Genomic DNA, 27,569 nt, shown 5'->3' with positions numbered 1-27,569 from the left:
TGCTAGTCGGGTCGCATCGCTCTTGCCGTCCAGCTAGAACGGGGAACCTAACTCAGGGTAGGTCTTTAACTACTTTTATTCTGAAACTATTATTGAAAGAGGTTATATAGTAGGCTTGATAGGTGTTGGGTAATATATTCGTCTTTGTATTTGTTTTTTACATCTTCTTGTCCATTCATGATGCATAGGTCTTTGGTTATTAAGCCTACTGGTACATTTGATGTACCTTTATTTGGTAGGCTTACATCGTAGTAAAAGTATTTGGACTGCTGGGGTGACAGAGCTCTTAAACTACCTTATAGGCTCTCACAAGTCTTAATCGGGATTCTTACTCTCATAGGCAATTGAAGATAGATTAGATTTTTATTCTCGATTTAATGCACGACTGTACAAAGAGAGTTGTCTGTTGTTCCATAGTTTTGTGGCAATAGTTCTGTACGGTTCGGTACCTAGCAACGAAGATTGTTATTAGTAAGACAGTTTGTTTGTTTACTTCGCAATATTTCAAACAGTCTATTATTGTACTAAATAAAATACACATCTCATTAATCTGTATATACAAGTTTTATTATTCAATAGGAATCAACCCAACCTTCCATATAGTTGTTACAAAGATGATTGTTTAAGTATTACAAGAACTAATAAAATTTAAAATTACAAAAAATAATGACTGTAAGATCCAGGACAATAACTTACATAAACATTGATACAGTGCTTCAATAATTACCTGACCCAATCCCAGAGGAGACCATTTCCAACTGGATTGTTGGCTATGGAGCTGAGCAGTATGAAGTAGTCCTGGGATCTGACGTAGTCCTCATTTTTAGCTCGTTCTATCAACCTAAAATAAATTTTAAAATTCCATTTCAAAATCATACTACCCTTATTTTATACATTATTAGTTCTAAAAGATTTAGATGTTACCATAAATATGAGTTATATCTAATATAATAAAGTCACTGAAAAACAAATTGTGTACATACAACACACGCAAATACTTAAAAATAAACATTGTATGAATGAATAAAATATACTTTTTCTGCGTATGAATGACTTAAAACATTTGTATGTCTAACCCTCAAAAGTGAATTCGATTTTCATGAGGTTACCAAAAAAAGGTTTTCATTATGTAAATTAAAAATTTAAATGTTTTTCCTGTTTTTTGCAAAAGAAATATTAAAATTGATGTTGGACAATTACTTTTAAAGTAAAACAATATGACTGTGCGAAATTAATTTCTACGCACTATTATAGGTATTGTTTTGTTTAAAATAGCAAATAATATATATGCATCTGATACATCTGTTGATGATAAAAGTTGGAAGTTATGGACATTTGCATGTACCCTATGTACAAAAGATTCTTATCAAAATATTATATATTTCTGATTGCCATTGGATCTAAGTTTAATGTACAAAACCATTAGTGAAACACAACTGTATTAAAACATATATTAACACTTTGAGTGCTGGCTGTTAGTAGTGTTTTTTATAATCATAACTTAGAAAGTAGTTGTTATAAAAACTACATACTTAAATTGTTAAAATCCCTGAGTCTTATTCTTTATTATGACATAGAACTTAATATTTATTTTTTATTATTGTTATAGTATATAAAAAAGTTTGATATTCTTAAAAAAAAATGTAATTGATTATTAATCAAAGTTTGTTATACAAATAAAAAGCAAACAATTCCAGTTTACAATATCTTTTAGGTTAATTTACACACAAAACAGCCTAGTCATACAATAAGTACAACTTTATTTATTTGGAAATGTTTTTGTGTGATATACTTTAAAATATGGAGTTTTACACAACAGAATTTTGCTTTCACAATACCAGAAGAAGTTTCTCTTGGCCTTCCCACACCCCACCAAAACCCCTTGCAGAGCAAACTGTGCATGTCTTTTGTATTTTAGTTTTTCATGGTGGTACTGGAAGTTTCGTTACAAACAACAAAATAGACTTAACAGAGTAAGTGGAGCTTATAATACTAGTGATTACGGGATATCCACTCAAACTGTTAAATTTTGCTAGAAAACAATCCCACTATCAACTGACCCTCCTCTTTTATGGAATTGATAGTTTATGAGTAATGGAGTACAAAGGTATTTTTAGTTATTAATAGAATTTTCAATATCAGAATAGGCCTGTATTTTAATTTTAGAGTAACAGTACAACCTCAATTATTGGAAAATATCTGAACACGTTTCAGATTACCAAACTTTCCGATAATACAAGGTTATGTTAACCATTTAAGTACCGAGTTTTCATTGGCATTGTTATAGAAAAAAACACACACACAGTTGCTCCACAGCCAACACAAATGTAGCGTATTTCTCGCCCACCATGATCAACTTTAGTGATATAACAGGATTTCGGACATTTGCCATCGTTATCGCTACATAAGGTATAACACAACATTTCGAGGATTGGAATCTATCCTTTTTGTCAGATGGGGGAGATATTAGTAAACACAAAAATAAAGAATAGAAAGAAGGGAAAGAAAAGGGTTCAGACATATCAAAAAGCTGCTTGGAGTCTAGTCCAGGCGTTGTCACTGCAAGTCCCAAGTACAAGTCACGAGTACAAGAAACACAATCATAAATCACACAGGCACAGATGAAAGTGGGACACTAAAAACGAAAATCGATGTCGGCTCTTTCTTTAGCACAGCGTGATCTGAAACAATGGGACAGGAAGGTGATAGTCAGGACGAGTAAAGACAAGCTGCTTCCAGCCCTATGTTTTGATCCTACACCATGACACCAGAGTCCTCCATCTAAAACTCTGCCAACTAACTCAGCTGGAACATGGCAACGCAGATTACCTTCATTATTTCAAATCAACCAATTGGAAAATCTGAATCTAAATCATAAAGTAATAAATTACTGAAGAAACAAAGAAAGATGTTAACTTAAGTCTAATATTGGAAGCACTACAACATGGACTGTCTGTTGAAACATATGGGTATCATGATAATGAATTAACCATTCAGGACAGGTGTTTACTCAAAGGCTGGAAAGTGATGATTCCAAACTCTCTTGTTAAACATGTACTACATGGATTGCATATAGCACATATTGGCCAAACAAAGATGAACGCTTTAGCACAGAGTTATTGTTCATGGAAAAATAGGGAGAAGGAAATTGGGGATATGGTAACTTCTTGTCCACAATGTGTGGAAACTAAGAATGTGCCACCTCAAATTGTTCATACATGGGAACAGCCCTCAAGCCCTTGAGAAAGAATACATATTGAATATGCAGGTCCTACTGATGGCCTACAATACCTGATAGTTGTGGATGCCTTCACTAGATGGGTTGCAGTAGTGCCATAAGAAAACAGTATAGTATCATCCTAACTTGAATGCACAAGTGGAAAGATACGTCCAAACACTGAAGAAGAGCATACTCGCTATGGCAGGAGAGAAGGGAACTTTACAATTTAAAATAAGCTAATTTCTTATGCAACTTCGACAATCTCCAACACGACTAACACTTCATCATATCACCTAATGTGTGGAAGAAGAGTGAAAACAAATCTTTTTCACTCAAACCAGAGTTAAAAACAACTAGTAATTATGAAGATATCACAATTGAATTTGGAGAGTTCTAATGGTTGAAGATAGAGTCCAAGTGAGAGACTACAGGAATGAAGAAGAAAAATGGAACTTCGAACGAATAGAATCTAGGGAAGGGCGTGTTACCTACAGAGTCAGAATGGATGATGGACAGTTATGGAGAAGACATATTGACCAGGTAATTAAGTGCAATATACCACAACAACATTAGAGAGGGAGGTGTTACCAGCTACTTTAAAAGTTTATTGTTGTTGTAATCACATGTGGTTTTGTTTTTGTAATTTACTCAGAATAGAATTAACCATAAATATGTTACATTCACATTATTAGTGTTCTATTTTTACATTAAGTATATAAAAACTGGACCGAGGAAGTAGTAGGATATTGCAAGCAATGATATGAACAACGGTATGATATTGGGAAGCAAGAACATTTAATTACTGTACATGGAATCCTCTTTACATATAGATGATAACTATCAGAATGTAAGTATTGAAATGTGCATTTTTGATGTTGATTTTAGTTTTAATTTTTAATAACAATATCTATATCCAAACAATTTTGAATACTATAATGTTTTGAATCTAACCTCATTAAAAAATTATATATAGGTCTATTTATATTGTTTCTCGGGACAAAATAGCAAACTCCAAACTTTGCTTTGGAAATATAATTAATTTGAACTTGAAATGCAAAACATGAAATAAAAATTACTCACAATTTTGCTTAACTTCTGGTCCTCTTAATCATGAATGAAAAATACAAACCTGAAGCATAACATATGACTAATTCATTTTAAAATTATCATAGGACCATATCATATTACATCACAAGTGCTTTCACTAAGAAAGCTATGAACTTCGACTATGGAATTTCTCTACATTGATATAGGTGAAACAGGTTTAGCTGCTGCCAGCAGGGTTGGCGAGCATTGACATTCCAAGATAAGATGTGTAAGGGATGATGGTGGCAGCGTGGGTCGTATGTAGGGGGAAGGATGGTAACTCATTCACTGAGGGTACAGTTATGACTAAGTGCCCCGCTAATGAAAGGTCAGATGGCATTGAGGAGAGAGTTTTTATTGCAGCTTTTTGCGAACATCAGTTCGGAAAACAAGGCAGTTGTGTTCTATTGACAGCCCTCGCAATAAATATTTTGAGTAGTGTCAATGCAATATTGGGGTTGCTGCTTGCCCAAATTATTTTCCTTTCTGCAACTTCTCGAAATTGTTTTCACTACTTCACAAGTTGTTTCCAATAACCCGGGTTTCTGATAATCAAAGTTCTGATAATTGGAGTTTTATTGCAATACAATAAAATTGAAATCATTGTTATAATATGCTGCAAAATGTTTCACCTTGCCAGTATCCAAGGCTCCTTTACTGCACATAAGGCAGTCCTGAGCCTGACTTTCTCCTGGGGGTCTGACTCTGCCAGGTAGAGTGTCCACACTTTGTCCCACTCGTCCTCTCCACTCTCTGCGATACCTGCATCATCATTCACTCTACAGATTTTATATTCTCAAAGAAATATCCTCTGTTTCACTTTCCAATGCCTACATTAAGTTTTGTTTTTATGGATATGAAGAGTACACTGACTGCAGTTCATAGTCAGCATATATACCGTTAACACATAAACTGACTTGAAAATTTGCAACCATAAACCTGCCACATTGACAACATTGTTGGTTGAATCTATGTAAAAAAAGGTTAAACGTAGAAAATTCATTTCTCTACCGCCAAAAGTGACAAAAACTACTCCCTCAAAATTGATTACTCAAAAAGGATTTAAGAGTACCTTCATTTGAACAAAATTGTCAGAAAAATATTGAACATTGAGACAATAGCAAATAATGAAACATTTTCAATAAGTAAATGTGATTAACTAATTGGAATCAAAATTACTAAAAAATAGAAACTTTACTTACCATAGTAATAGACCAGGTTTCTAATCTCTACATGAGGTTTAGGACCATTATTCTGTAGCCAGTCAGTGAATAGCTGCTTGGCCTTGTCCAAACATGTAGGAACCCCCACTCTGCAGCCCAGTCCAATCATGCGTACCTGTTGTGACCTGATAACAGTTTAAATACAGTTCAAACACAACACACAACTGGCCACCCAACTATACTACTATTATACAGTTTTTTTGTAGAGCACATCATTCCTTTCCATGACTTAAAATTCCCTTGTACTATTTTGAGTTTCCTAAAATATACTTCAATTATCCATTAGGTGTCGTCTGACATTTACATACTTTTATGGAAATAGTTTAATTCAAATTTGTCAAAATGCTCACTCTGTGGATGACACTGAAATTTAAATGAATTTTTATAAATCTAACAAAATAATATTAACACAATAACCATTCCTTTTCTATGTCAATGAAGAGAACATATGGAGAAAGGAAAAAACATTTGATTTTCCAACAAATACATTTTTTGGAATACATTTTAGTTAATTTGACTTTCTTTCTCTACTACTAACTGTGATAGTAAAGTTACACAAATTAGTTGTATTTTTTAAAATTTTTCACAAGCATAAACATGAGGGAGTTTAATTTCCCCTGGTCTAGACTACACTTCTGAGACAGTGCCCACAACCCCAACTCATGGTGGATATTATATGGGATCTTGGTAGAAGCCAGAAGGCTAACTCAACCCCTATCGTTACACCATCCTAAATATTTTGCCAATCCAGAACCATCACAAAGGTCCTTATACATGAAGTGGAATGAGGCGTTTCCTCAGTTTCTTGTCTTAAATAAACAAAACAGACAAAAATAAATAGATAGGACAACATTCTATGCAACGATAAAAATACTTTTTACCAATGATAATGTTTTTTTCAATAGTAATGTATTCTGTGAATGCAATTATTCAGCATTTCCTGTTTCATATAAAATCTATTAGTTGATGCACTGACATTAAAAGTAAACTACAACAACTTTTCATTAGTTGCTGTATGAGATGAACCAGGTAGAAGCGACCAAAAGAATCACCTCTGGGATCAATTTTTGAGCCCAGATCTTTGGAATGTTTCATACGAAAGTCAGCTCCACTTAAAGATGCTCTATGGTGCTTTTCCTTGTTGACTAATCAGACAATATTGCTGCAGTCATTATCGTTAGATTATCATTCTCACAGGATAATTCTAACTATAGTACCTATGAGAGTGAGGGCGGATCCCCAATGTTCCCCCTTTGAATATTATTTTATCAATCTACTAAACAACACGTGTTTCTGAGTATAATGCTGCTCCGCAGTGACACATCATAGACTTCCATTTGCAAGTTATTTGTAATACAAATTTTACATTGATATATTATTACTATAAAAATGAAATTACAGCCTATTATTTGTCATACCAATTTTAAATCAATGTATATTATTATAGCATATAGAAAAATAGATTGCAGCTTACCATTTCTACTTAAAACATATTTCACCATTCATTGTCATTAATATTTACAGAAACTTTTTGTTAATCAAATATAAGTAAGTTTTGATTATTTGTTTTAACAGCAAAAATACTTATGAGGTTTTAGGAAACATGATCAAAGCCTTTTTTTAGTTATATTAAATACAATAAAACACGTTTTAAAAGTTCATTCTATTACGTTTTATTTGCAGATGATTTCCTAAAGAACTGGTAAGAATTGGATTGAACAATATTGATGATTAGGTGACGGAATGGAAGAAAAAAGTACAAGGGGGAAAATCAAATAATTTTTTAAATTACACATGATGTCACAGTTATCAACAGGGGAAAATTCAGCTCTCTATTAATTACTTGTAGCATATAGAATTTGAAATGACATATTTGCTCCAGAGTCACATCATGTCATTGTGCCTTGCATCAACCCATTGGCATGTAGTACGTTTTGATTTCCTTTAATTATAAAATAACGCAAAATGTACATAATCATCAGATAATAATTTTTATATTCATAACCTCACAAACAAAAAAGACTTGTAGCAATTAGAAAATAATATTTAAATAAATGGATGGTATTTACAGGTATTAACAACACAAACGTGTAGGAAGACAACTACCCAAATATGCTTACAGACAACTTTTTCGACACTCATTATACACAAATTTTTGTAACTTTAGGTTATTTTATCTTTGTAGGTCTTACTTTTGAAGGAAAGTCGCATCCAGTGGGAAACTCCAGAGAGAATCATTGAAATGGGGAGTTATCAATTTTCTCAGGTATCTCTATAACAACAAAACAGCATCAGAATAATTGATTGGTACAGAGTATAAAGGCCAAGGTATGCAGTAAATGGTGTACAGTATGTGGTATATGGCACAGACCAAAGAAAGAAGTGTACTGGGTATTCTCATATAAGGATTATTACAGAAGTTAAAACAGAACCACACACCCTTATTGGTACTTTCCTTGCACCAATTTCCGACAATTGAGGTTGAGTAAAGCTCGGAAGTGGATGACTCGTGCATTTTTCCCCACTCCTCATTAGTGCCACCGAGCTGAGCTGGCTTCACTCGTCGCTCATCTGTGCCCAGTCTATTTCTTTGGTCTGTGGGTTTGTAGTAGAAGTTACTCTGTTTGATCAACTTGTACATAATTAGGGATATTTTAGTCGGAGCTTGCAGCCATAGGAGCATGAGACTGCTAAACTGTATTCAATTCCTAGCAAAACACAATATGGCAATTCTGGACTGGGAATATACATGTACAGTTTCAACTTCGTATATATGGTAGAGTGGTATCAACAGCTAACATATCATTTTTTTAACTAAAACAAACTACACCATTCCAAAAATTATATGATTATTCAAAATATTTAGATAGACATACGAGGTGTGATCAAAAAGTTCCAGGACTGAATTTTTATACATTTATTCATACAACATACAGGTTATTCGAATTTGTCTCCTTCAAAGTACTCCCCTTGGGAAGCTACACACTTTTCCCACTGGTTTTTTCCACTGATCAAAGGCCCCAGAAAACTCTTCTTTTGTAAAGGTGTTTAGCAGCTCTGTGGTTTTTTCTTTTATTTCGTCAACTGTTTGAAATCTTCGTCCTTTCAGGGGTCTCTTGAGCTTCGGGAAGAGAAAAAAGTCTGCTGGAGCCAGGTCAGGTGAGTAGGGGGGCTGAGGAATGACAGTCATTGCGTTTTTTACCCAAAAGTCACGGATAACTAATGCAGAGTGAACAGGAGCATTGTCATGATGAAGGACCCAATCACCACTTTGCCACAGCTCAGGTCTCTTTCTTCTCACAGCATTACGCAATTTTCTGAGGGTTTCAAGATAAACAAAACGATTAATTGTTTGACCTTGTGGAAGGAATTCATAATAGACGACACCTTTACAGTCAAAGAAAACCGTAAGCATGACCTTCACATTTGATTTGACTTGACGTGCTTTCTTAGGTCTTGGAGAGCCTTTTGATGTCCATTGTGATGATTGGGCTTTTGTTTCCACATAATGACATTCTCCCGTAATGACATGATCCAAGAAGCTTTCGTCGTCATTTGCCTTTTGAAGAAGTTCCTCAGAAACATGAATTCGGTGTTGTTTTTGGTCTTCAGTCAACAGTTTTGGCACAAACTTTGCTGCAACACGACGCATTTGAAGTTTTTCAGCTAAAATTTCCTGACATGATCCAAATGAAATGTTACACTCTTCTGCCATTTCACGGATTGTTAGTTGACGGTCTGATCGTACGAGAGCGTTCACTTTAGCAACATTATCATCATTGATTGACGTTGAAGGGCGTTCGGAACGAGCATCGTCGTCTGTGGATGTTCGGCCATCTTTAAACCTCTTGAACCACTGATGGCAGCATGATCAGCTTAGACATTCTTCACCAAAAGCCTCTTGTAACATCAAAAAGATTTCAGAAAATGCTTTGTTCAGTTTCACACAAAACTTCACACAAACACGTTGCTCTTCTTTCACATTCATTTTCATTAAACAAAAAATAGCCAAACTCTATAAAACTAATCTCAAACAAACTGTGCTAATGTTACTTTCAGTGATGTTATGATTGATCTGCAAACACAGCTGTGTTACTGTTGAGTCTGGGAATACAATGCTGCTAACCGCATTGCTGTGAGACATTGCATTCCCATAGTATATAAAATCCTGGAACTTTTTGATCACACCTCGTAAATCTTTAGCGTACCAGTGTCCCAACATCCACTTATGTAAAATATCAAAGACAAAATTAACTTTTATTTTTCAAGAAATAGTTTAACCAAACGTAAACATATATTTTAAGTAATTTTACACAGAATAACCTAAACACCATTCAGTCAGTAGATTTAAAAATTTTAGCTTCCTGGTTTAGTGACTCACCCTGTAGTTGGAGTAGGCGGGAGTGAGTCGCAGGTGAGTGTCAATAGACAGCAAGTTGTTAGCAGCTATAGTCCACACCACCATGTGATCTTCGTGGTGCAGGAACGTGGTGAGAGACAATGCCACACTGTAGTCCAGGTGACCACTCTCTGCAAGGTTGAACACGTCGTCCATCAGGTTGGCTCGGTCCGCAGCATCCATTGCCTGTCATAAATGTGCAAAAATTTGTGTATATGCAAACAGTTCAGTAAATTTCTAAGTAAATAAAGCAACTTAGAAATCAGATAATCTTTAAGAAATGTAATGGCGTACAGTTTACAATAAATTAGATTGACTTCAAAGCATTTTTCCTTGTAGGCATTTCAGGTTCTCTGGTAGTGAATTGGAAAATTTTTATCCTGCATAAGATGGTTTTTTTTTGTATATTTAGTAGTATGATGAGGAGGACGTTGGTAGTCAGTAACTCTTCAAATGTTGTAGACATGGGTGTTTCTTACCTCTTGGCAGTTCCAATTGATCAATATGCATAACCACTGCATGAATATACAGAACCGTGACTGTCAAGATTTTGAGAGTTTTGTAAGCCTCTCTACAGCTTTCCATTGGTGTGAGACTGGCAATTGCTCTTATAGCTTTTTACTGAAGGACAAGTATTCTTTTGAGGTTGTGTTTGGAGGTCCTCCTTACACAATCACGCCATATCTAATGTAGGATTCTACTGGTCTTTGCTGCCACCTATCCATTTCATTCTGCCTACTATGTAGACTCCAGAGCTAAGTTTCTTACTTAGTACGTCAACATGAGCGGTCCAGGAAAGGTCAGCATCTATTGTTAAAACGAGAAATTTAGTTTGCTGTTCTGTACAGATGTTAAGAATTTTTTGTATTTTGTCATGTTTGCGGCTACACACTTTAATGTTGAATTCATTTCTGTACGCTAAAATAGTTACAATCCTACTAAATGTTGTCTGATTATTTAAAAAAATCACAAATTACAGTTATTTAAGCAAATCAACATCTGAGTTTTGTGTTACAGTAGCATATGATTTTAGATTGCTTAAGAATCAGCTGTAGTGGCTAACATCTTGATTTTAGCTCCACAAAAATAAGGTTAAACCTCAAACACTTATACTTTTATTTTTGGCTGTAGAATGTGGGAGATATTTAATTTTAAATATATAATTATTACACATCTGGATATTTTTCAGTAACAGAAATATTTGTTTATTTTTTTAAAATTGTAACTTTTTGTACTTTATTGTTTAAATAATTTTTTTAATTAACTCATTATAAAAAAAATTTGGATGTGTGTGACGTATCTTTTATAGCCCTACAACTAAAAATAAGGGTATAAAGTGCTTAAAATTGTTTTTAGAGTAAAACTCAAGGTTGTTTCACTATAGTTAGCCCTTAAATAAAATACATATTGCTGTTTATATTTCACATAGCCAATACATACTGAGTTTTTCGAATAATACAGTATTAGCCAAAATAAACAGTACTGAAGGGGTAATATTTTTTATGGTAAAAACAATAACATTACATATAGTTTATCCAATAAATGCAAGTTAAAGGAAGCAAAATAGGTTTACACTCAGGTATTAACATGTTCAATATGACTCCCGTTCAGTTTGAGGCAACACTCGTACCGTTTATGTAGGTTTTGCCACTCTCCTAATACACATGGTTAGTTTTTCTTTGAGTTGAACGATGGCAGATGGTGGGTCCTCGTGGAAAATGTTTTCTTTCAACATTCCCCCAGACATAGGCATCCGGTGTTGTAATGTGGAGGGAGTGGGCTGGGTAAGGAAAGTTTTTTTCTAAGGAAGATGAGACGGTTTGCCAAAGGTTTGTTGGAGGAAAGCAATGTTGTTAACGGCAGTGTTACTGGTGGCGCCACTGTGAACTGAACGGCAGGTTTCGTCGTGGACGACAAAATCTCCTGAGGTCTCTAACAAAACGATCAAGAATGGCCCTATATCGATACTGATTTACAGTAAGAGTCTCTCCATTGTTGCCTAAAAAAAGTATGGTCCCACTATACCCCTCCCAAAACACAGTGCACCAAATGGTTACATGCTTACTATGCTGTGGCCTCTCTACAACAATGTCAGGATGTTTAAATCCAAGGAAACGTGTTGTCTGCTTGTTTATGAAACCATTAAGGTGCACATAACATCATCTGTAAATCATACATCACTCAGAAACTCAGGTTCTTCATAGCATATTGCTAACATTTAAGCACAGTACTGAACTCTGGCTAGTTTGTTTCTACAGTTCAAAGCTTGTCCAGTTTGTATTCTGTAGGGAAAAACCACCAATGGTTTTTAAAAATCCTTGACATTGACGTATTGCTAATATTCAGGTTAAGAGAAGCTCGCATTAGGCTTCTTTTCGGTGACTGTAACACTTGCTGCAACATTCTTCCGTGGTTTTCATTTGTACAGACAGTAGTTGGGCGACCTGAAAAGTCCTTTCGTTGTGTCAAAACACTACCCGTTCTTCAAAATTGTTCAACAACACTAAGAATTACAGCATTACTAGGCGGGTTGTTGTGGAAATGTTCCTGAAAACGTAATGCAGTGTATGACAAGCTTGGCCCACCCGCACGTCCAATTCCGTATGAGCGAAAATAATGCTCTACAATAATAGCTTTCTCTACCGTTGTTAACACCATGTTAGCAAAAACTAGGTTCAAATAAGAAAGAAGTAATGAACACAAAGCCGTGGCAATAATCGACAATTGAATCAGATGATCGAGAAGGCAACTACAGCTAATTCAGTTTCAGTACTGTTTATTATGGCTAATGCTGTATAATCAGACAAAACAAATTTAAAAAGTATCAAGAGATATGAATCTTTTACTTTGGAATGACAATAATTTTAGAGGGGAGTGCAACCATACTATTAAGTAAATGTTTTCTTCAAAGTCTGTCAACTATTTTCCATTTTGGTGATGATAAAATTGCTGTTGATTGGCTAATTTACAAATAGTAAAATAACTAACTACTAGGTCTTCCTGAGGTAACTCACCATCTTCATCCAAATTGCCAAAAAAATAACAACAACATTCCAGGCTAACACAGGACAGCCAATAGAAAGCGTTACACAGTGTGTTCTTGCTTACTGCTAAACTTACACAATGGATTTCCTCTCAGACTATACACTTTGTAAAATGAACCCTCGGATATCCAAGCTCAATGTTAGGGCCACTAACCGAGAGATAACATCTCCTTGAAGAAAGAAAATGAGATGACACCCTTTGGGAAGGTGAATGAAGAACACGCTTAATCATCTTAAGTTTGAAAGAGTTCTAAAGGTAACTATGATTGATTTCAAAGTTCACAAATAAGTGTAATTTTTATGTCAAAAATAGACTAATATGCAACCAACTAGTTTAAACTAAAAACCTTGGGGTTGGCGGGGACAGGTCCTGTTGTTGCCTTCACCCCCATCTGTGAGACCTTGCTGTGGAATGATCAGTTTAGTAACGATAAATAATATATAAACATTCGCTGAATATTCAGTAGGATATCAGTTTTTAATTAAAGTCTTTTGAACAGGTAAAACAAATGCATGACAGCGCCATTGATTGGCAGTTTGAATATAATCTCTTTTATTAGTATCATCCAAATAAAAAATACAGATGTATGTTTTAATTTTGTTTAACTCAATGTGCTTCCTAATTGGGCCTTGGGGATAAAAAGTATATAAACTTAAAGAAAAGTAATGTCTTATTTTACCAGGCGAAGTAAGGGCTAAGAAACCCTCTCTAACACATAACCTGAGGACCAATGGCTTAAAGGTGACTTCCGAACCACCACCAATGGCCGGGCAGGCGGGCTGCTTGCAAAGACAGGATCGCTCAGGGGTCACCCATCCAAGCAGCAGCCACGCTCGACGTTGCTTGATTCGGTTATCTCGCGATAACCGCTGTACCCGCAACACTGCGCCATTGGCAGTAGCATTTTTTACAAAATAGTTTTTTGATAAATCTACGTTAATACTCTTAATGACTAACTTCTTCTAAATACTTCAATAAAATGTTAAAATCTCAATAAAAAATAAGGGGTATCACTAAATTGAGTATAATTGTGAATTAAAAAGAATGGTTTAAAGAAAACCAGAACATATTCTAATACCTGTGAAATAATCTATTGGACTCTGATTACTTTAAAAACAATTTATTTATATTTTTAGTTAATATTAAAAACAACTGACCTTGATATCATTGTTAAGTACATTGGTGAGTGTAGTCCAATGTTCAAGAGGGTACTTGACTCTATAGTAGCCCATGAAGTGCCAGTTGAGTTTGTACCACTGGGCATTGCCAATCTTGATACTTACTGCAACATTTAAACTTGTTATTTATAAATGAGAATGATTCTTTGTCAAATTATCCCATGTTATCTATCCCAGTGGAAATTATTATTTTATAAAAATCTTGTAATAGTTTAGTAATGATATATATGCATATTTTACTTTTCAGATTAATATTAAATAGTTTATTAAACCTAAAATATGTTTCACAACACTCCCTTGTAGAGAGATGCATAACCTGGATCTACATTCAACATGAATGAATGAATGTTTATTCCAGCAACTGTACATGAAATACATTTACAAATTACAATAGTAATGCACTAAACAGAATTATTTTGAAAACAATAGTTTTACTAGTTATCTAGCTTATTAATAAGGAATAAAGCCTGCATGGGCATTCAGCCTGTGCGCAGGCTTCAGCTGATCGTCCGCCACGATAACTTAAAATGAAGAACTTGATATCTTTCATAGCATTTAATAGATTGTGCTAGAATTTTTAACATAAAATTTATAATTTTAAATAAAATAAAGAAAAACAATTTAATATGAGAACTGGCTTGTTACATTTAATAAAAAAATAAGTTAGTATTAGTATATTTATAATAATGCAATGGCATCATCACATCATTGTGCTTGGCCCAAAGGAGATCAAGTCAGCATGGTTCTACGTAATAATAGTAGAGTAGTGTGTGTACATATCACATGGATTAAAAAAATCCTGTGAAAAGTGTCTTTAAAATAAGTTATGAATTTTAATTATTTATGTTACATAATCAAGTTCCTTTAACAAAACTTACAATAGCCTAGACCAAATTGTGAGTAGAATTTTTTAAGGAAACATTACTAATAAATAGTCAATAGTCTTTATTACAATTCCTTTGAGAAATGGACATTCGTCAAAATTCTTGTCTGGCATTGAAAGGATTAACTGTAGCTCTTAGCCATCCTTATATTTAAAGAATATTTATAAATTAAAACTTGAGTTTTTGTACCCAACTCACGTTGCATACTAATACAGATAATATTAAAGTAAGAGCAAGGGACTTACAGGAGGGCTGTTCCGTCAATAGCCAGTTGAGAGTGGATTGTTTGTTATCTGAGGTAAAGTGTGTAACTGGTACATCCCATTTGTATCTGTTAACAACAACAACAAACAAATTAATTACTTTTGTATTTTTTTTTATAAATGAGACGTAATAAAGAAGAATATTGTAACAAGATTTACAGCCTCCTTCTATTTTTATTTTACTGTCATGGTATTTTCGTGGTTTAATTTGATGCTATTTGTATTTTTGCCGACGTTTCTGCGGCTTCTTTGATATGATGTATTGAAGCATGCGAACAAACTAGAAAAACACCTGTCTGGAGACCAAAAATTCATTCATTGAAGGAAGTAATAGTGTGTTTAAAAATTTCAACCATTACACTCTATAAATAGTATATTGCAATTTTCACAGATGAACCACACATATATGTTAAATCTACGTCTAGATGGTACAATTTGTATTTTAACACAAATTAAAATAAAATATTATTCTGAAACATAACTTTTATGCATAAGTAATTTTCATTTCATTCCATTTCAATTCCAAAAGTATTTGGAAAGATTATAAACTTTTTTTAATGGAGGATTATAGATATATCAGTTTAAATTACTTTATTTTTTAATGGATTGTATGATAAAAAATTAAATCTGTCATTAAAAACGGTGATAACCCTTTGGAGACCAGTCTATAATACAAGAAGTACACCAGAAATATCAAGCTATTTCAATGGGATTTGCAGAATTTTGGGGAAATAGCTATTTCTTTACGGCAATAACTGGGTTATCAGAGTATATGTCATTTACTTGCAAAAAACATATTAGTATGAATTTGTAATATTATCCATTACATGGATAACATATTCCATGCAATCCTCTTTCATACTTCTTGCAAGCTGTTCTAGATTTGTTCATCTTACCACCACTTTTTAGGCACTTTTTGCTGCAAACAGCACAACATCTTTCCTTATTTCTTGGCAGTTTGAACACTCATTGTTCTTCATGTAAATCAAACGAAGCAGCATAAGTGAGGCTATTTACAATTTAAACATATCTTAGCAATTATCTGGGTACATTGGTATTATCCAGAGGCCACTATTTTTGGACAAGTTTTCCTTATCGAGTACCAAAATAAACTTCATTATAATGTTACTAATACTTTCCTTATTTCACAATGAATTGAAAAATACCTGATGAGTCATAATTCCTGACACCAAAACATCTCAAAATAAGCCACACAAATCACCTGTAAATTTCAAATAATTAATTGTTGTTCTTTTAGTTTTTGTTTTCACTAACTTTTGTTTGCTTGATTAATTTAATTTCAACATGAATAAATATGTTTACCTCTGGGATTTACCTCAAACAGAAGAGGAAAGTTTTTTATTGGCAAAATACATGTGGCGATCAGAAATAGCAACAACTGGAATTTAACTCAATTCTCACCAACATCCCTTCCTTTTGGGAGGCAGAATAGGATAATCATATAATCATCGTAATGACTTGTGAATTTCTATTCTTTTTAATACTGCAATTTATTTTGGTCCCAGAAAAGGAAAACTCGTCCAAAAATAGTGGCCTCCCAGGAAGCAGCAACTGGCACGTAATCTGAAGAAGCAGACGGGCAATATTGCATGTATGCAGACATATAATAAACAAATGAAAAGACAAATACTATTTACAAAACCATTATATTTTGTTACTTTGGTTATCTCTTTAGACTTTTTTCACAAAAATTGGATCAAAATTTGTTACTGAATAAATTAAAAACATTTATTACATCACTTTCGATATTTGAATTCCGAAGTTTTCCGTATTCGCTAATAGTCTCCAAAGGGATAAGATCCGTGCCAAACAATTAAATGCCAGATTAGTGGAGGTTTACTGAACACACAGCTGACTACCTCTGTAAGGGTGGCTGTAGCTACCTAAAAAATATAAGTACACAGCAAACCGGTGCCAAATGCTGCCTAAATAGTTCTTGAAATAAGTGGAAATCACGAGATAGGTCAGGAAACTTGAATTTCTGAACTAAAAGAACTAGTAGTTGTCTTCACTTACTTATATGGTGACTCGTTAGGATCATAACTAGCGTTCTGGTCAGCGGTGAAGCGCTGCTGGGTAAGGGTTATCGTGTCACCCGCCTGGGTAACAGTCAGTACGGGATACCCCATCTGACGTGTCCATGTATCCATCACGTGCGGGATGTTTTTATCGACTGTAGAATACCGCTGTAGACAGCTCCACAGATCGTTGGTCTCTGCGTTCCTGAACTGGAAGTTTATCAGGTACGCCTTCACACCTTCACGGAAATTTTCCTCTCCCATGAACCCTTCCAGCATTCGGATCACAGATGCTCCCTTTACACAATAAGTTAATTCAAATTTCAAGATTCAAGATTTTATTCATCATTAAACATACAGTGATGCAATAGATTTTGTCAATAGCAATATAACACGATTTTAATTTTTCATCATTTGTTGCATTCTGTTTGTAACTATTATAAATTAAAATAAATATAGAATAACATTATATAAACTATATTGTAATAGTTTTAACAATAAAACGTAAATTACTAACAGATTAAAAGACATACATTTACAAATAAATAATTAGACAACAGTTAACAACATAAAAAACAATAAACTAACAAAATTTAAAACAATAAACAATTAATAGCCTATATACATTACATCAACATTTATAAAAATACATACATTTAACTATCTAGTCTGAATTTAGCCTCCAATTCAAAATTAATAAAAAATTTGTTTTAATTTACCATAATCAGTAGCTATATATATAGTCGTCAACCTTGTAGAAAACCTTCCTTTAATGGTTCCTTTAACCATTTTTTCAAGCAATTTTTGAATTTATTAACAGTGACAGTGTGAGCGGATTGTGGCAATTTGTTGAATAATCTATTTGTCGTGCAAAATATACTGTTATTTATTTTTGTAACTTTAGCAGGTAGTAAATCTAGGGCATAGTTATTTCTTGTGTTAAATTATGTATTTCAGATCTAATTTTATATTTATGCATATTTTCTTTTAACAAAGAAGAAAATAAGATTTACGATTGTCCAGTCCTTTAATGATCCGTATAGCATATTTTTGCCATCAAAAAACTTCTTTCATATAAGTACTATTTCTCCATAAAGGAATACCATATACAATCTGAGAGTGCAAAAAAGCATAATATGCATTAATCAACATATCACTACTAACACACAGTTTAAGTTTTCTTGGTAAATGTAAGTAAATCTTAGTGATTCTAGATAGCTTTTTGCATAGTTATTGTATACGTACAGTCTATTTCAAACATAAAATAAATCAAACATCCCATTTCACTAAATAATATTATGAATTTTATTACGGTACTTTAACTTGTCTTCAGATACAACATTACAACTTGACGGAAACTGTCCTCTCCCATGAACCTTTCCAGCATTCAGATCACAGATACTCCCTTTATACAGTAATTTAATTCAAATTTCAATAAATATTACTACGAATGTTATTACTTTAACTTGTATTATTCATTCGACATGTATATACTTAGGAGTTCAGATAATCTTACCTTAGCATATGATATCCGATCAAATATCTCTGTTATCTGGTCAGGGTGTGAGACATGTTTTACGATCGGGTGGGAGCTGAGAGTTGAATCCAGCGCCAGAGCATCAATCAAGTCTTCAATCAAGAAAACTGTATCCTTAACAACGATATTGAAACATTAGTGAGATCTGACCACTGTCTGTTTATTTCTAAAATAAATTATCTTCAGGATGAAATTTTAACAATCTTTAAATTATTATAAGAATCCAAGGTTAAATTTGTATCTTTTTATTTTAAATCTTATGTATCTGAATAATTATTTCTAAGAATAGTAGGATTTATGCAGACTTCATGTACATAATTGTTTATATCTGTAGCTTGAAACTTTGAATAAACTTTACCAGCCAAAATTTATTAAAACACTTTCCTCATAGATGTTAGTTACTGAACTTGGTAATAAACATAAAAAACAAGTATTATCAAAATTGTTAAAAACATCAATTCCTACTTTGAGTTCGACTAATATAGTAAAGAAAATTAACACACATACACAGAGAAAACTCAGATTAAACAATAATAAATAAAATCAATAGACCGCTGTTGTAATTAATCGAGTAATTGTTAATTTTTCTTAAAAATAACATGTCACGGGATTTGAGTTTTTATGTAAAATTTCAGCTCAATCTAGTAATGAAACATGGTTCAGTTTAAGCAATGTATTTTTTATTCAATACACAGAGAGATAGTTTGCAATCTAACAGTAGGAATAGAATAAACTTCAATCTTTCATTTAGTGTAGGACTAGGACAGGTGACGCTACAACTATTGCGTTTACTACACGAGTAAACTCAGTTAATGGTAATTTGTACGCTCAGCGTAACGCTGATCCTCACCATATCCCAATCAGGATGATTGTGAGCGGAGGCTTTGGCAGCCATGAAAGTTGCAAATCCCTCATTGAGCCAAAGATCATCCCACCACTTCATTGTTACTAAAACAATATAAAAATAAAACAATAGGAATAATAGAAAATAAAATGCTATAATATTAAATCGAGCCTTTATAAAGGATTGTCAGCTACGTTAACTACTTCATAGATTGGCATTTACTTACTAAATTAATAGTGCTGTAAGATATTAAATAAAATGTAGAATTGTAAAAACAATTTAAAATAAATTATTCAAGTAATAAAACAATATTGCCTGCTGTATAAAAACGACTTACTGATGTAACATCTAAACTAAAAAATCTCTAAATCAGTTTATGAACCCTTTTATTTTACTCATTAAATCAAGAGATTGTTTTAATCATAGAAGAAGCTTCTAATTCCAGTAGTTATACTAAATATCAAATTCTTCTTGAATAGCAAAATTTACTAGCCCTAATTGCCTTAATATATCAAAATGTAAAATAAAATTCTTCAAAATTACAAGATAATATAAAAAGTTCTCAAAATATATACAGTAAAATTGTACTTCTAGTTCAAATTTTATTCAAGCTACAGATTAAGAATTATACTCAATAATAAAACAATGTTGTGAAGGAAACAGGATTTTTCCGGACATTATTATTTATTATATTTATTAGGTAATAACTAACCTAATAAATGTATTAGTAACCTAACTAACCTAATAACTAACCTAATAAACGTGTATATAAATAACAGATCAAAATAGTATATATCAACAGCAGAATGCTGCACAACCCTTTGGGTCTAGCCAGAAGAGTGGATGTGTGCGTGGCACATCGCTGTATAGCGACTTGCTGGGCAAATAATGTGTCCTTGAAATGATTCACCCTCTCCCTCCTTCATTAACTGCTGCTAGTTATGCCATGCCAACGCCTGCTGACTCACGCTGCTGCTATTACAATAGTTAACTATCTCCCTTGCTCCTGCCATCATCCCTCAAAGTATAATGTACATAATTCATTTCCCCTACACTACAATACTAATAGGTTATTTTTAGATGTAATTTGGTTAACCAAAAATTTGGTTTTCCGAAATTCTTTTTTGGTTAACCTGGGTTTCACGCTACTTATAAATGGAAACTTAATATTTATAATGGTAAAAATTTGAATTACCTAAATCTCCAAACCACATATGTGCAAGTTCATGATTTGTAGTTAAAGTCACTCCAAGATGGTTTGAGGTTGAACTAAAGTCGGGATCGTACAAAATACTAGTTTCTCTGAAAGTTATCAGACCCCAGTTTTCCATAGCTCCAGAAACAAAATCAGGGATAGCGATGAGATCTGAAAAATAAAAGTTTTGTTTATAGTTTTTACATTAAACTTCAAACACAACAGTTTAAGAGATAAAATAAACTCAAAGCCCTCATGCAAAATATAAAAAATAATATTGAAGAAATATTTTTGAAGTCGGTAGCTATAACTGCTTTTTCACTATAAAGATGCAGTGAGGGTGTTCTCTTACATTTACATGTCTCATTCTGTATACAAGCGGCAGACAGTGCATAACTGTTAGTTATTTGTCTAATTTATTTTTTGTCCACAGTAAACAAGCCCCAAAAAGTGAATTTTTTGTTTATGTTGGTTATTTCAGGTTTGCTAAATAGATTGGCTATAATATAGAAGGACAAAAATACACTGTATTTAAAATCAAATAAATTTGTTTTAAAAATAGGAATTACTCACATAGTCACATGAAAAAAATTAGTAATAACAATAGTAACCTTCTTTCTTAAAAATCTCCATTAAAATTGTATTTGAATATTTTCTTGTAATTTGATATGTATTAATCGTATTTTTCAAAAGAGCCATCAACTATTATTCCATGTCCAAAATTAAGAAAGTTTTTGAGGTTAATCTTATGTATTAATGATATTATGGGGTAAGTCTGAAGGCCATTTCACTACATGTGACTCTTAGTACAAGTTGGATTTCTAATTCATAATTTCTTAAATTTAAATCAGCTAATGAATTATTTTCACAGCATTCCTTATTTATGATGTAGGGTCTTCGACAAATGTTTGTAGTATTTGTAAGGCTTTGCTTTAATTTGCAGCATATAAGGGTCTTCCACTTCTTTGTCAGTCTATAATACTGCCAGTCGCTCAAAACGCTGTACTATTTTGAATGCAGTAGATGTAATAAGAGAGATCTGCGTTAAACAAATGAGCAACTTCTTCAAAAGGTTGTACCTGGTCACCAAACCCTCTCATCATAAGTATAACAAGGTTCAATTTTGAGCATAGTTTTTGAGTTTATAACAACCCTCAAAACCTTTTTATTGTTATAAATAAAAGGCAACTGGGTTTATTAATCCCTATGTTTAATTGAAAGTGGTGACAGGCCATTGTAACTTGTAAGGAATTTTTCTGCCCAATGTAGTTCTTGAGATAAAATCTACATATTAGTTGGAAAATTTAATTCTTCATTTACAGTATACTTCAATTCACTAACTATTGCATAAGATTTTTGTATAACACTCACTACTTTTGAAGTAACTGATGTTACTACTATTTACAATGCACATTGTTTATTACATAGTTTATAGATAAAAGACAAATTTTTAAGACAAATTATTTCTAATGCCATTTTGGGCCTTCAAACATATTCTTTAAATTTTGAGATTTCTTAAATACTAGTCTTAGTGGTCTGGACAGTTATTTGTCTGGCCTATCAAAATGTTATAGCCAATGTAATAACACTATGGAATTTCTGTAAATCAGGAAAGGGCTTAATTATACATCTTTGGTTATTCTTGAAGTGGTATGAATCGTTTTTAGTATTTATAATAAAAATAGCAAATATTGGAATAACTGATGAATAACAGTGTGTTAAAATAACGTTGCTGAGAAAGCTGGAAAATAATTTTTTTCCTCTTTCTTCTTTTAAAGGGCGGCCTATTGCCAAGCACTTAAGCCTCCATAGTCTATCGTGCACCTCTGGAGCAGCAGTTTCCTTCAGCTTATTACATAATTTACAAATCAGATTATTCTAAAAATGCTGACTGTGTGAAGATGTTTCTTCAGATTCTCATGTTCCATAATCAGATCTACAGCCTGATATCTGATATGACAAAAATCTACTGAAGGAGAGAATATCAGGTGCTATCCTGAGAGAAGATGACATACAGTAGAACCATGAAAACTACTTAAAAATAAATTTCCCTCATTTGTAATAAACTATTTCATTGAAGAGAAGGAAAATGTGTTAGTATGGTGATATTTATTTCACTAGTTTAATCAATGACTGTTATACCAACAACTAACCTAACTTAGGAAGTGAATAAGGAACCCCAAAATAATCAATGTAGTAGTTGATGCTGGAAACAGCAATCTGCTGGGAGTATTCCATTTTCCGTATTTGATCTCTTCTGGCATACACTGAGACATCGAAACCACTTTTACTCTTTATTGGTGGCAGATGATCGAAGTCACAGACAATAAAGCACACCAGGTACGTAGACATTGGTACAGAACGAGCGAACTGTACAGTCGTCAGGCCTGGGCCAGGAGAGTTAGCAACCTCACTCTGTTCAACAGAAAAGAGAAACAAACTAATGTATACCAATTAACAGAAAGCTTTCATAACATTAAAATGTATCACAGCAATTGATGATATTAACAAATACAATTTTTGAAGGCATCACTGTATACAAGAACCTTTTAAAACAATCATGTGTCCACTGATTAAAACAAATAGCTTCTAGTAAAATTTGAACCTTATTATTATTTTAATACAAATTAATAATCTTTCAAAAGAAACATGTAACTGGAGTCAAATATTGCACTGAAATGAATTTTATTGTAAATTATTTATACTTTTTATACAATTCAGAGTAAGCGTGTAACACTAAACAGTTTACTACCAAACTCAAGTGGTATCGAGGTGGAGTTAGTCCATCCTACATCCTAAAGACGTCATACTTAGTATACTATGTAACATTGACCTAAAGTAGAAAGGACTAAATGGGCTACCTCTTTTAAACCCTTTATATCACAGGGGGGTGGACGGAATCTTTCTGATCTTATTATAGGAATCTCCTTTAAATAATCTATTAACCCTCTACAGAAGCAGGGCTTAATTTTAAAGAACTGGAGGAGAGTATTGATGTTTGTGGTCAAAAAAGGTCGAGACTTATCTCAGCCATACAGGCTAATCAGCCTGACCTCCTTCGTGGTAAAAAAAGAAGGGATGAAACCTTGTTGGTATGCCCATAGTCTATTATAACATGCACTCGCCTTCTGCTCGCTGGGGGCTACGCCCCCAGGCCCCCATGATGTACGCTTGCAAAATCGGGGATAAGTGGAATTTGGTAATTGGTTAAATTCAGACATGAGGTTTCCAAATATCATGAATCCGTTCTCGAGAATCGTACAGGTCGTAATGCTTCGCTAACGCTCAGCCAATTGATGTGTGGTGTATAATATAATCAATAGATATCGTAGAACAGTTAAGTTATGTGTTTGCGAAATTAGAAGACAAGAAGAATTTGATGGTATTTAAAGTCAGAGATTATGTTTGTATATTATCATAGTTTAATTTTCCGGATTTACCCAAACTTTTGAATTTGAGAGCGCTTTACGGCTTAACCGTTAGAGATACGACAAAAAGTGACTGGACCTTTCTTGTCGAAAATTTAATTTTGTTTTTCGATTCCATTGTTTGATTTGAAGTACGACATCTGGTTTAGGTGGTACAACGCTTGGGATAAAAGTCTGCACTGGCCAACTATGGTGAATTGTTTAGTGTAAACAAAATAAAAACTACCTTTATCAGATTATTAGGTTGATCAGGGGGTCTAATTTAATCAGTAATTCATCTACCAGAAAATTCGCAGGAGGGGTGTTATGTTATCGGGGGTTATAAGAACGCGTGGTACTTTTCTGGGAAATGTTTGTCTGTGCTAAAAAAGTATGTGTACAGAAAATTTTATAAAAAAAAAAAAACGTTGATCAGAGGTTACATTTATTTAGGAAATTATCATTCCATACCAGAGTGTTGATAAGGAATCACTATTTCATTATAAATTAATTTTATTAAAAAGCACTCTGTCCCTATCTACTATTGACGCTTAGCTAACTCTTAGCCAATTTCAAATCTGGGGTTGTATTCACTCGTTAACCTAGCAAAGCAAGTGCAATCGGAACCTGGAATGAATTACACAAATATTAGTCGTATATAAATTAAAACCTCCAAAAATTGCCAATTCACAACAAATATTTTACTATTTAAGGCGATTTTCGGGCTTGCGAAAGGATATATGACAATAAGCTACTACATCTTTTTTGTACACCTTGTCATTTTATATTAGTACAAACTTTTATATTTAATCTAAGACTGAAGGTTTGACCGCTATTCACCCCAGAAACAAAATTATCACGTCAAAATTACGTAATATTAGCATTTATAAGCCAAAAAAATAAAGATAGAGCAAAAAACTACTGAACCTTTTTTGTAGATCGCTTCAATTACTAATCAAAACAATTTTTAGATTTAAGCTAGAACCAACAGTTCGGTCACTATCGAGCCAGGCAGGTAAGTTTTTAAGTACAATTCTCAACATGATCACGTTTTACAGCTAAACCAATGAAGATAGAGTAAAATGTCACTGAGTCTTTTTTGTAGATCGCCTTATTTTGTATTGAAATCATATTTTTAAATTTGTGCTAAACTTAAACTGCTGGCTGCAATGCCCAGAATCACAATTTTAACGGAAAACTTAAAAAAGTAATGCGTTTAACCCTCCGTGAGTCGCATCACGGAAGTAACCTCCGGGTAGCTACGATTTTCAGTATAAATGACATTTGTGAGGTTGTGTGGTGTCGGCGCTCCGCCGTACCTCACGAGCCTCCTTCCTGGAACTAAAGACAACAACCCCAACCCTGCCGGACTTTCTCTTATTAGTTCAGTTCAGTTTTCGTAGTGGACTGGAGGTAACCTCCGTGTGCGACTTCTCGTGTATTGTCCTCACCCGGAGGCAACTTCCGTATGCGACTTCTCGCGCACTGGTGCTAAATAGGACTAAACTTCAAAGCGTGCTGTTTGCTTTTACTGTTTTGTATATAATTTAGTCTATGTGTATATATTGTTAGTTTTTTTTTGTATAGTCATTTTTTATATAATTTTTTTATCGTTGTGGAAATGGAATCAGACGAAGAAAGAAGAATTGCTCGCCTTTTGGCAAGTGTGGAACGAGAAGAATTACAAGTTCAACGACCCACAGGAGTGTTTCCTAGAGTATTGGTTTTTGACGATGACGCGGCAGTCAACGATGGAATTATTGATGATCCTGATGAATCTGGAGATGAGGTAAATGATAATATTCCAAATGACTTAGAAAATAACTTAGGTGATGATAGTGAAATAGAACTAGACGATGATGACTTTTCTGATTTAGAAGCTTTACCAATTGCTGAAAGATTAAACGGTGAAATTGTACGCAGACAAAACAATAAGTTAGCTTTCATGAGTAAAAATCGTAAGATGTTATGGGATGTAGAACCCAAGCCACAAAATCGCAACAGACAAAGGAATATTATTCTGATGAGAATGGGACACGTCAGTAATGCTGCAAAAAATGCTAATACTCCTCTGGAAGTGTGGAGTTTGTTTTTTAGTAATGAAATGATTGAAGAAATTACTGAGTGCACGAACATTTGGATTGATAAAAATAAAAGTAATTACAACAGAGAAAGAGACTGTACCAATACAAACACCTCAAGAAATAAAATGTGTTATTGGTTTGTTGTATTTAGCTGGCTTATACAAAGCCTCTCATTTAAATTTGGATGACCTATGGGCAGCAGATGGTAGCGGAATTGAATTCTTTAGACTAGCCATGAGTCTTAGGCGTTTCAAATTACTGCTTTAGAGCATTGAGGTTCGATGATATTCGTACCAGGCCACGAAGGAAAGTCAATGATAAACTGGCTCCAGTAAGAAGAGTTTTCGAACAGTTTGTGCAAAAATGTCAAGAAAATTATGTCGTCAGCGAGTTTGTCACTGTTGACGAAATGCTACTAAAATTCAGGGGCAAATGTTCTTTCAGGCAATATATAAAAAACAAGCCTGCAAAGTACGGAGTTAAGGTTTTTTCATCTGTTTGTGCCAAATCATTTTACACCAACAATTTAGAAATCTACCCTGGAAAACAACCAGACGGTCCATACCAGGTCAATAACGCTGGAAAGTCTGTCGTTGAACGTATTGTAGCACCAATATCAGGCAGTAAACGTAATGTTACGGTCGACAACTGGTTTTGCTCCATACCTCTTTGTGTCGACCTTTTGAGGAATCACCAACTAACACTTGTTGGTACGTTGAGGATAAATAAAAAAGAACTCCCCCCAGCTTTTGTGGACAAAAAACAAGGAGACGTAGGAAGCTCTAAATTTGGTTTCAAAAAAGACATGACTTTAGTGTCTTACAAAGCAAAACAAAATAAAAAGGTTGTTTTGTTATCATCCATGCATGACGACGCAGCTGTAGACAGAGATGAAGCTTCAGCTACCTATGGCAAGCCAGAGGTAATACTCTTCTATAACTGTAGCAAAGGAGGAGTTGATACAGTGGATAAATACGTTTCACATTACGATGTAGCAAGAATCTCAAACAGATGGTCTATGGTGATCTTTTATTCAATGCTGAATGTAGGTGGATTGAACTCATTCATTATTCACAAAGAAAATGTGAACTCTCCTGTGGCTAAGCGAAGACTTTTTTTTACGAACTTTAGCCAAAGAACTATGCAGAGAACACATGGCAACAAG

General features: G+C 33.7%; 1 protein-coding gene across 1 annotated transcript in view; it reads right to left on the bottom strand.

The window, feature by feature from the left end:
- Positions 1-23,358, bottom strand: part of LOC124373188 (glutamyl aminopeptidase-like) — a gene marked incomplete at its 5' end in the record, with an annotated part of 32,230 nt that extends 8,872 nt beyond the window's left edge. The window contains 12 exons of the mRNA XM_046831590.1: positions 728-841; positions 4,939-5,068; positions 5,509-5,654; positions 7,722-7,801; positions 9,911-10,114; positions 14,131-14,255; positions 15,281-15,366; positions 17,336-17,634; positions 18,854-18,988; positions 19,725-19,822; positions 20,914-21,084; positions 23,067-23,358. Coding sequence (XP_046687546.1) covers positions 728-841; positions 4,939-5,068; positions 5,509-5,654; positions 7,722-7,801; positions 9,911-10,114; positions 14,131-14,255; positions 15,281-15,366; positions 17,336-17,634; positions 18,854-18,988; positions 19,725-19,822; positions 20,914-21,084; positions 23,067-23,358 — 1,880 coding nt within the window. The remainder of the gene's footprint in view (positions 1-727; positions 842-4,938; positions 5,069-5,508; positions 5,655-7,721; positions 7,802-9,910; positions 10,115-14,130; positions 14,256-15,280; positions 15,367-17,335; positions 17,635-18,853; positions 18,989-19,724; positions 19,823-20,913; positions 21,085-23,066) is intronic.
- Positions 23,359-27,569: the final 4,211 nt, after the last annotated feature.

This window comes from Homalodisca vitripennis, unplaced genomic scaffold (assembly GCF_021130785.1).
Source record: "Homalodisca vitripennis isolate AUS2020 unplaced genomic scaffold, UT_GWSS_2.1 ScUCBcl_5016;HRSCAF=11520, whole genome shotgun sequence".
Lineage (NCBI taxonomy): Eukaryota > Metazoa > Arthropoda > Insecta > Hemiptera > Cicadellidae > Homalodisca > Homalodisca vitripennis.
The sequence above is the reverse complement of the archived record's forward strand: the minus strand, read 5'-3'. Positions and strand labels throughout refer to the sequence as shown.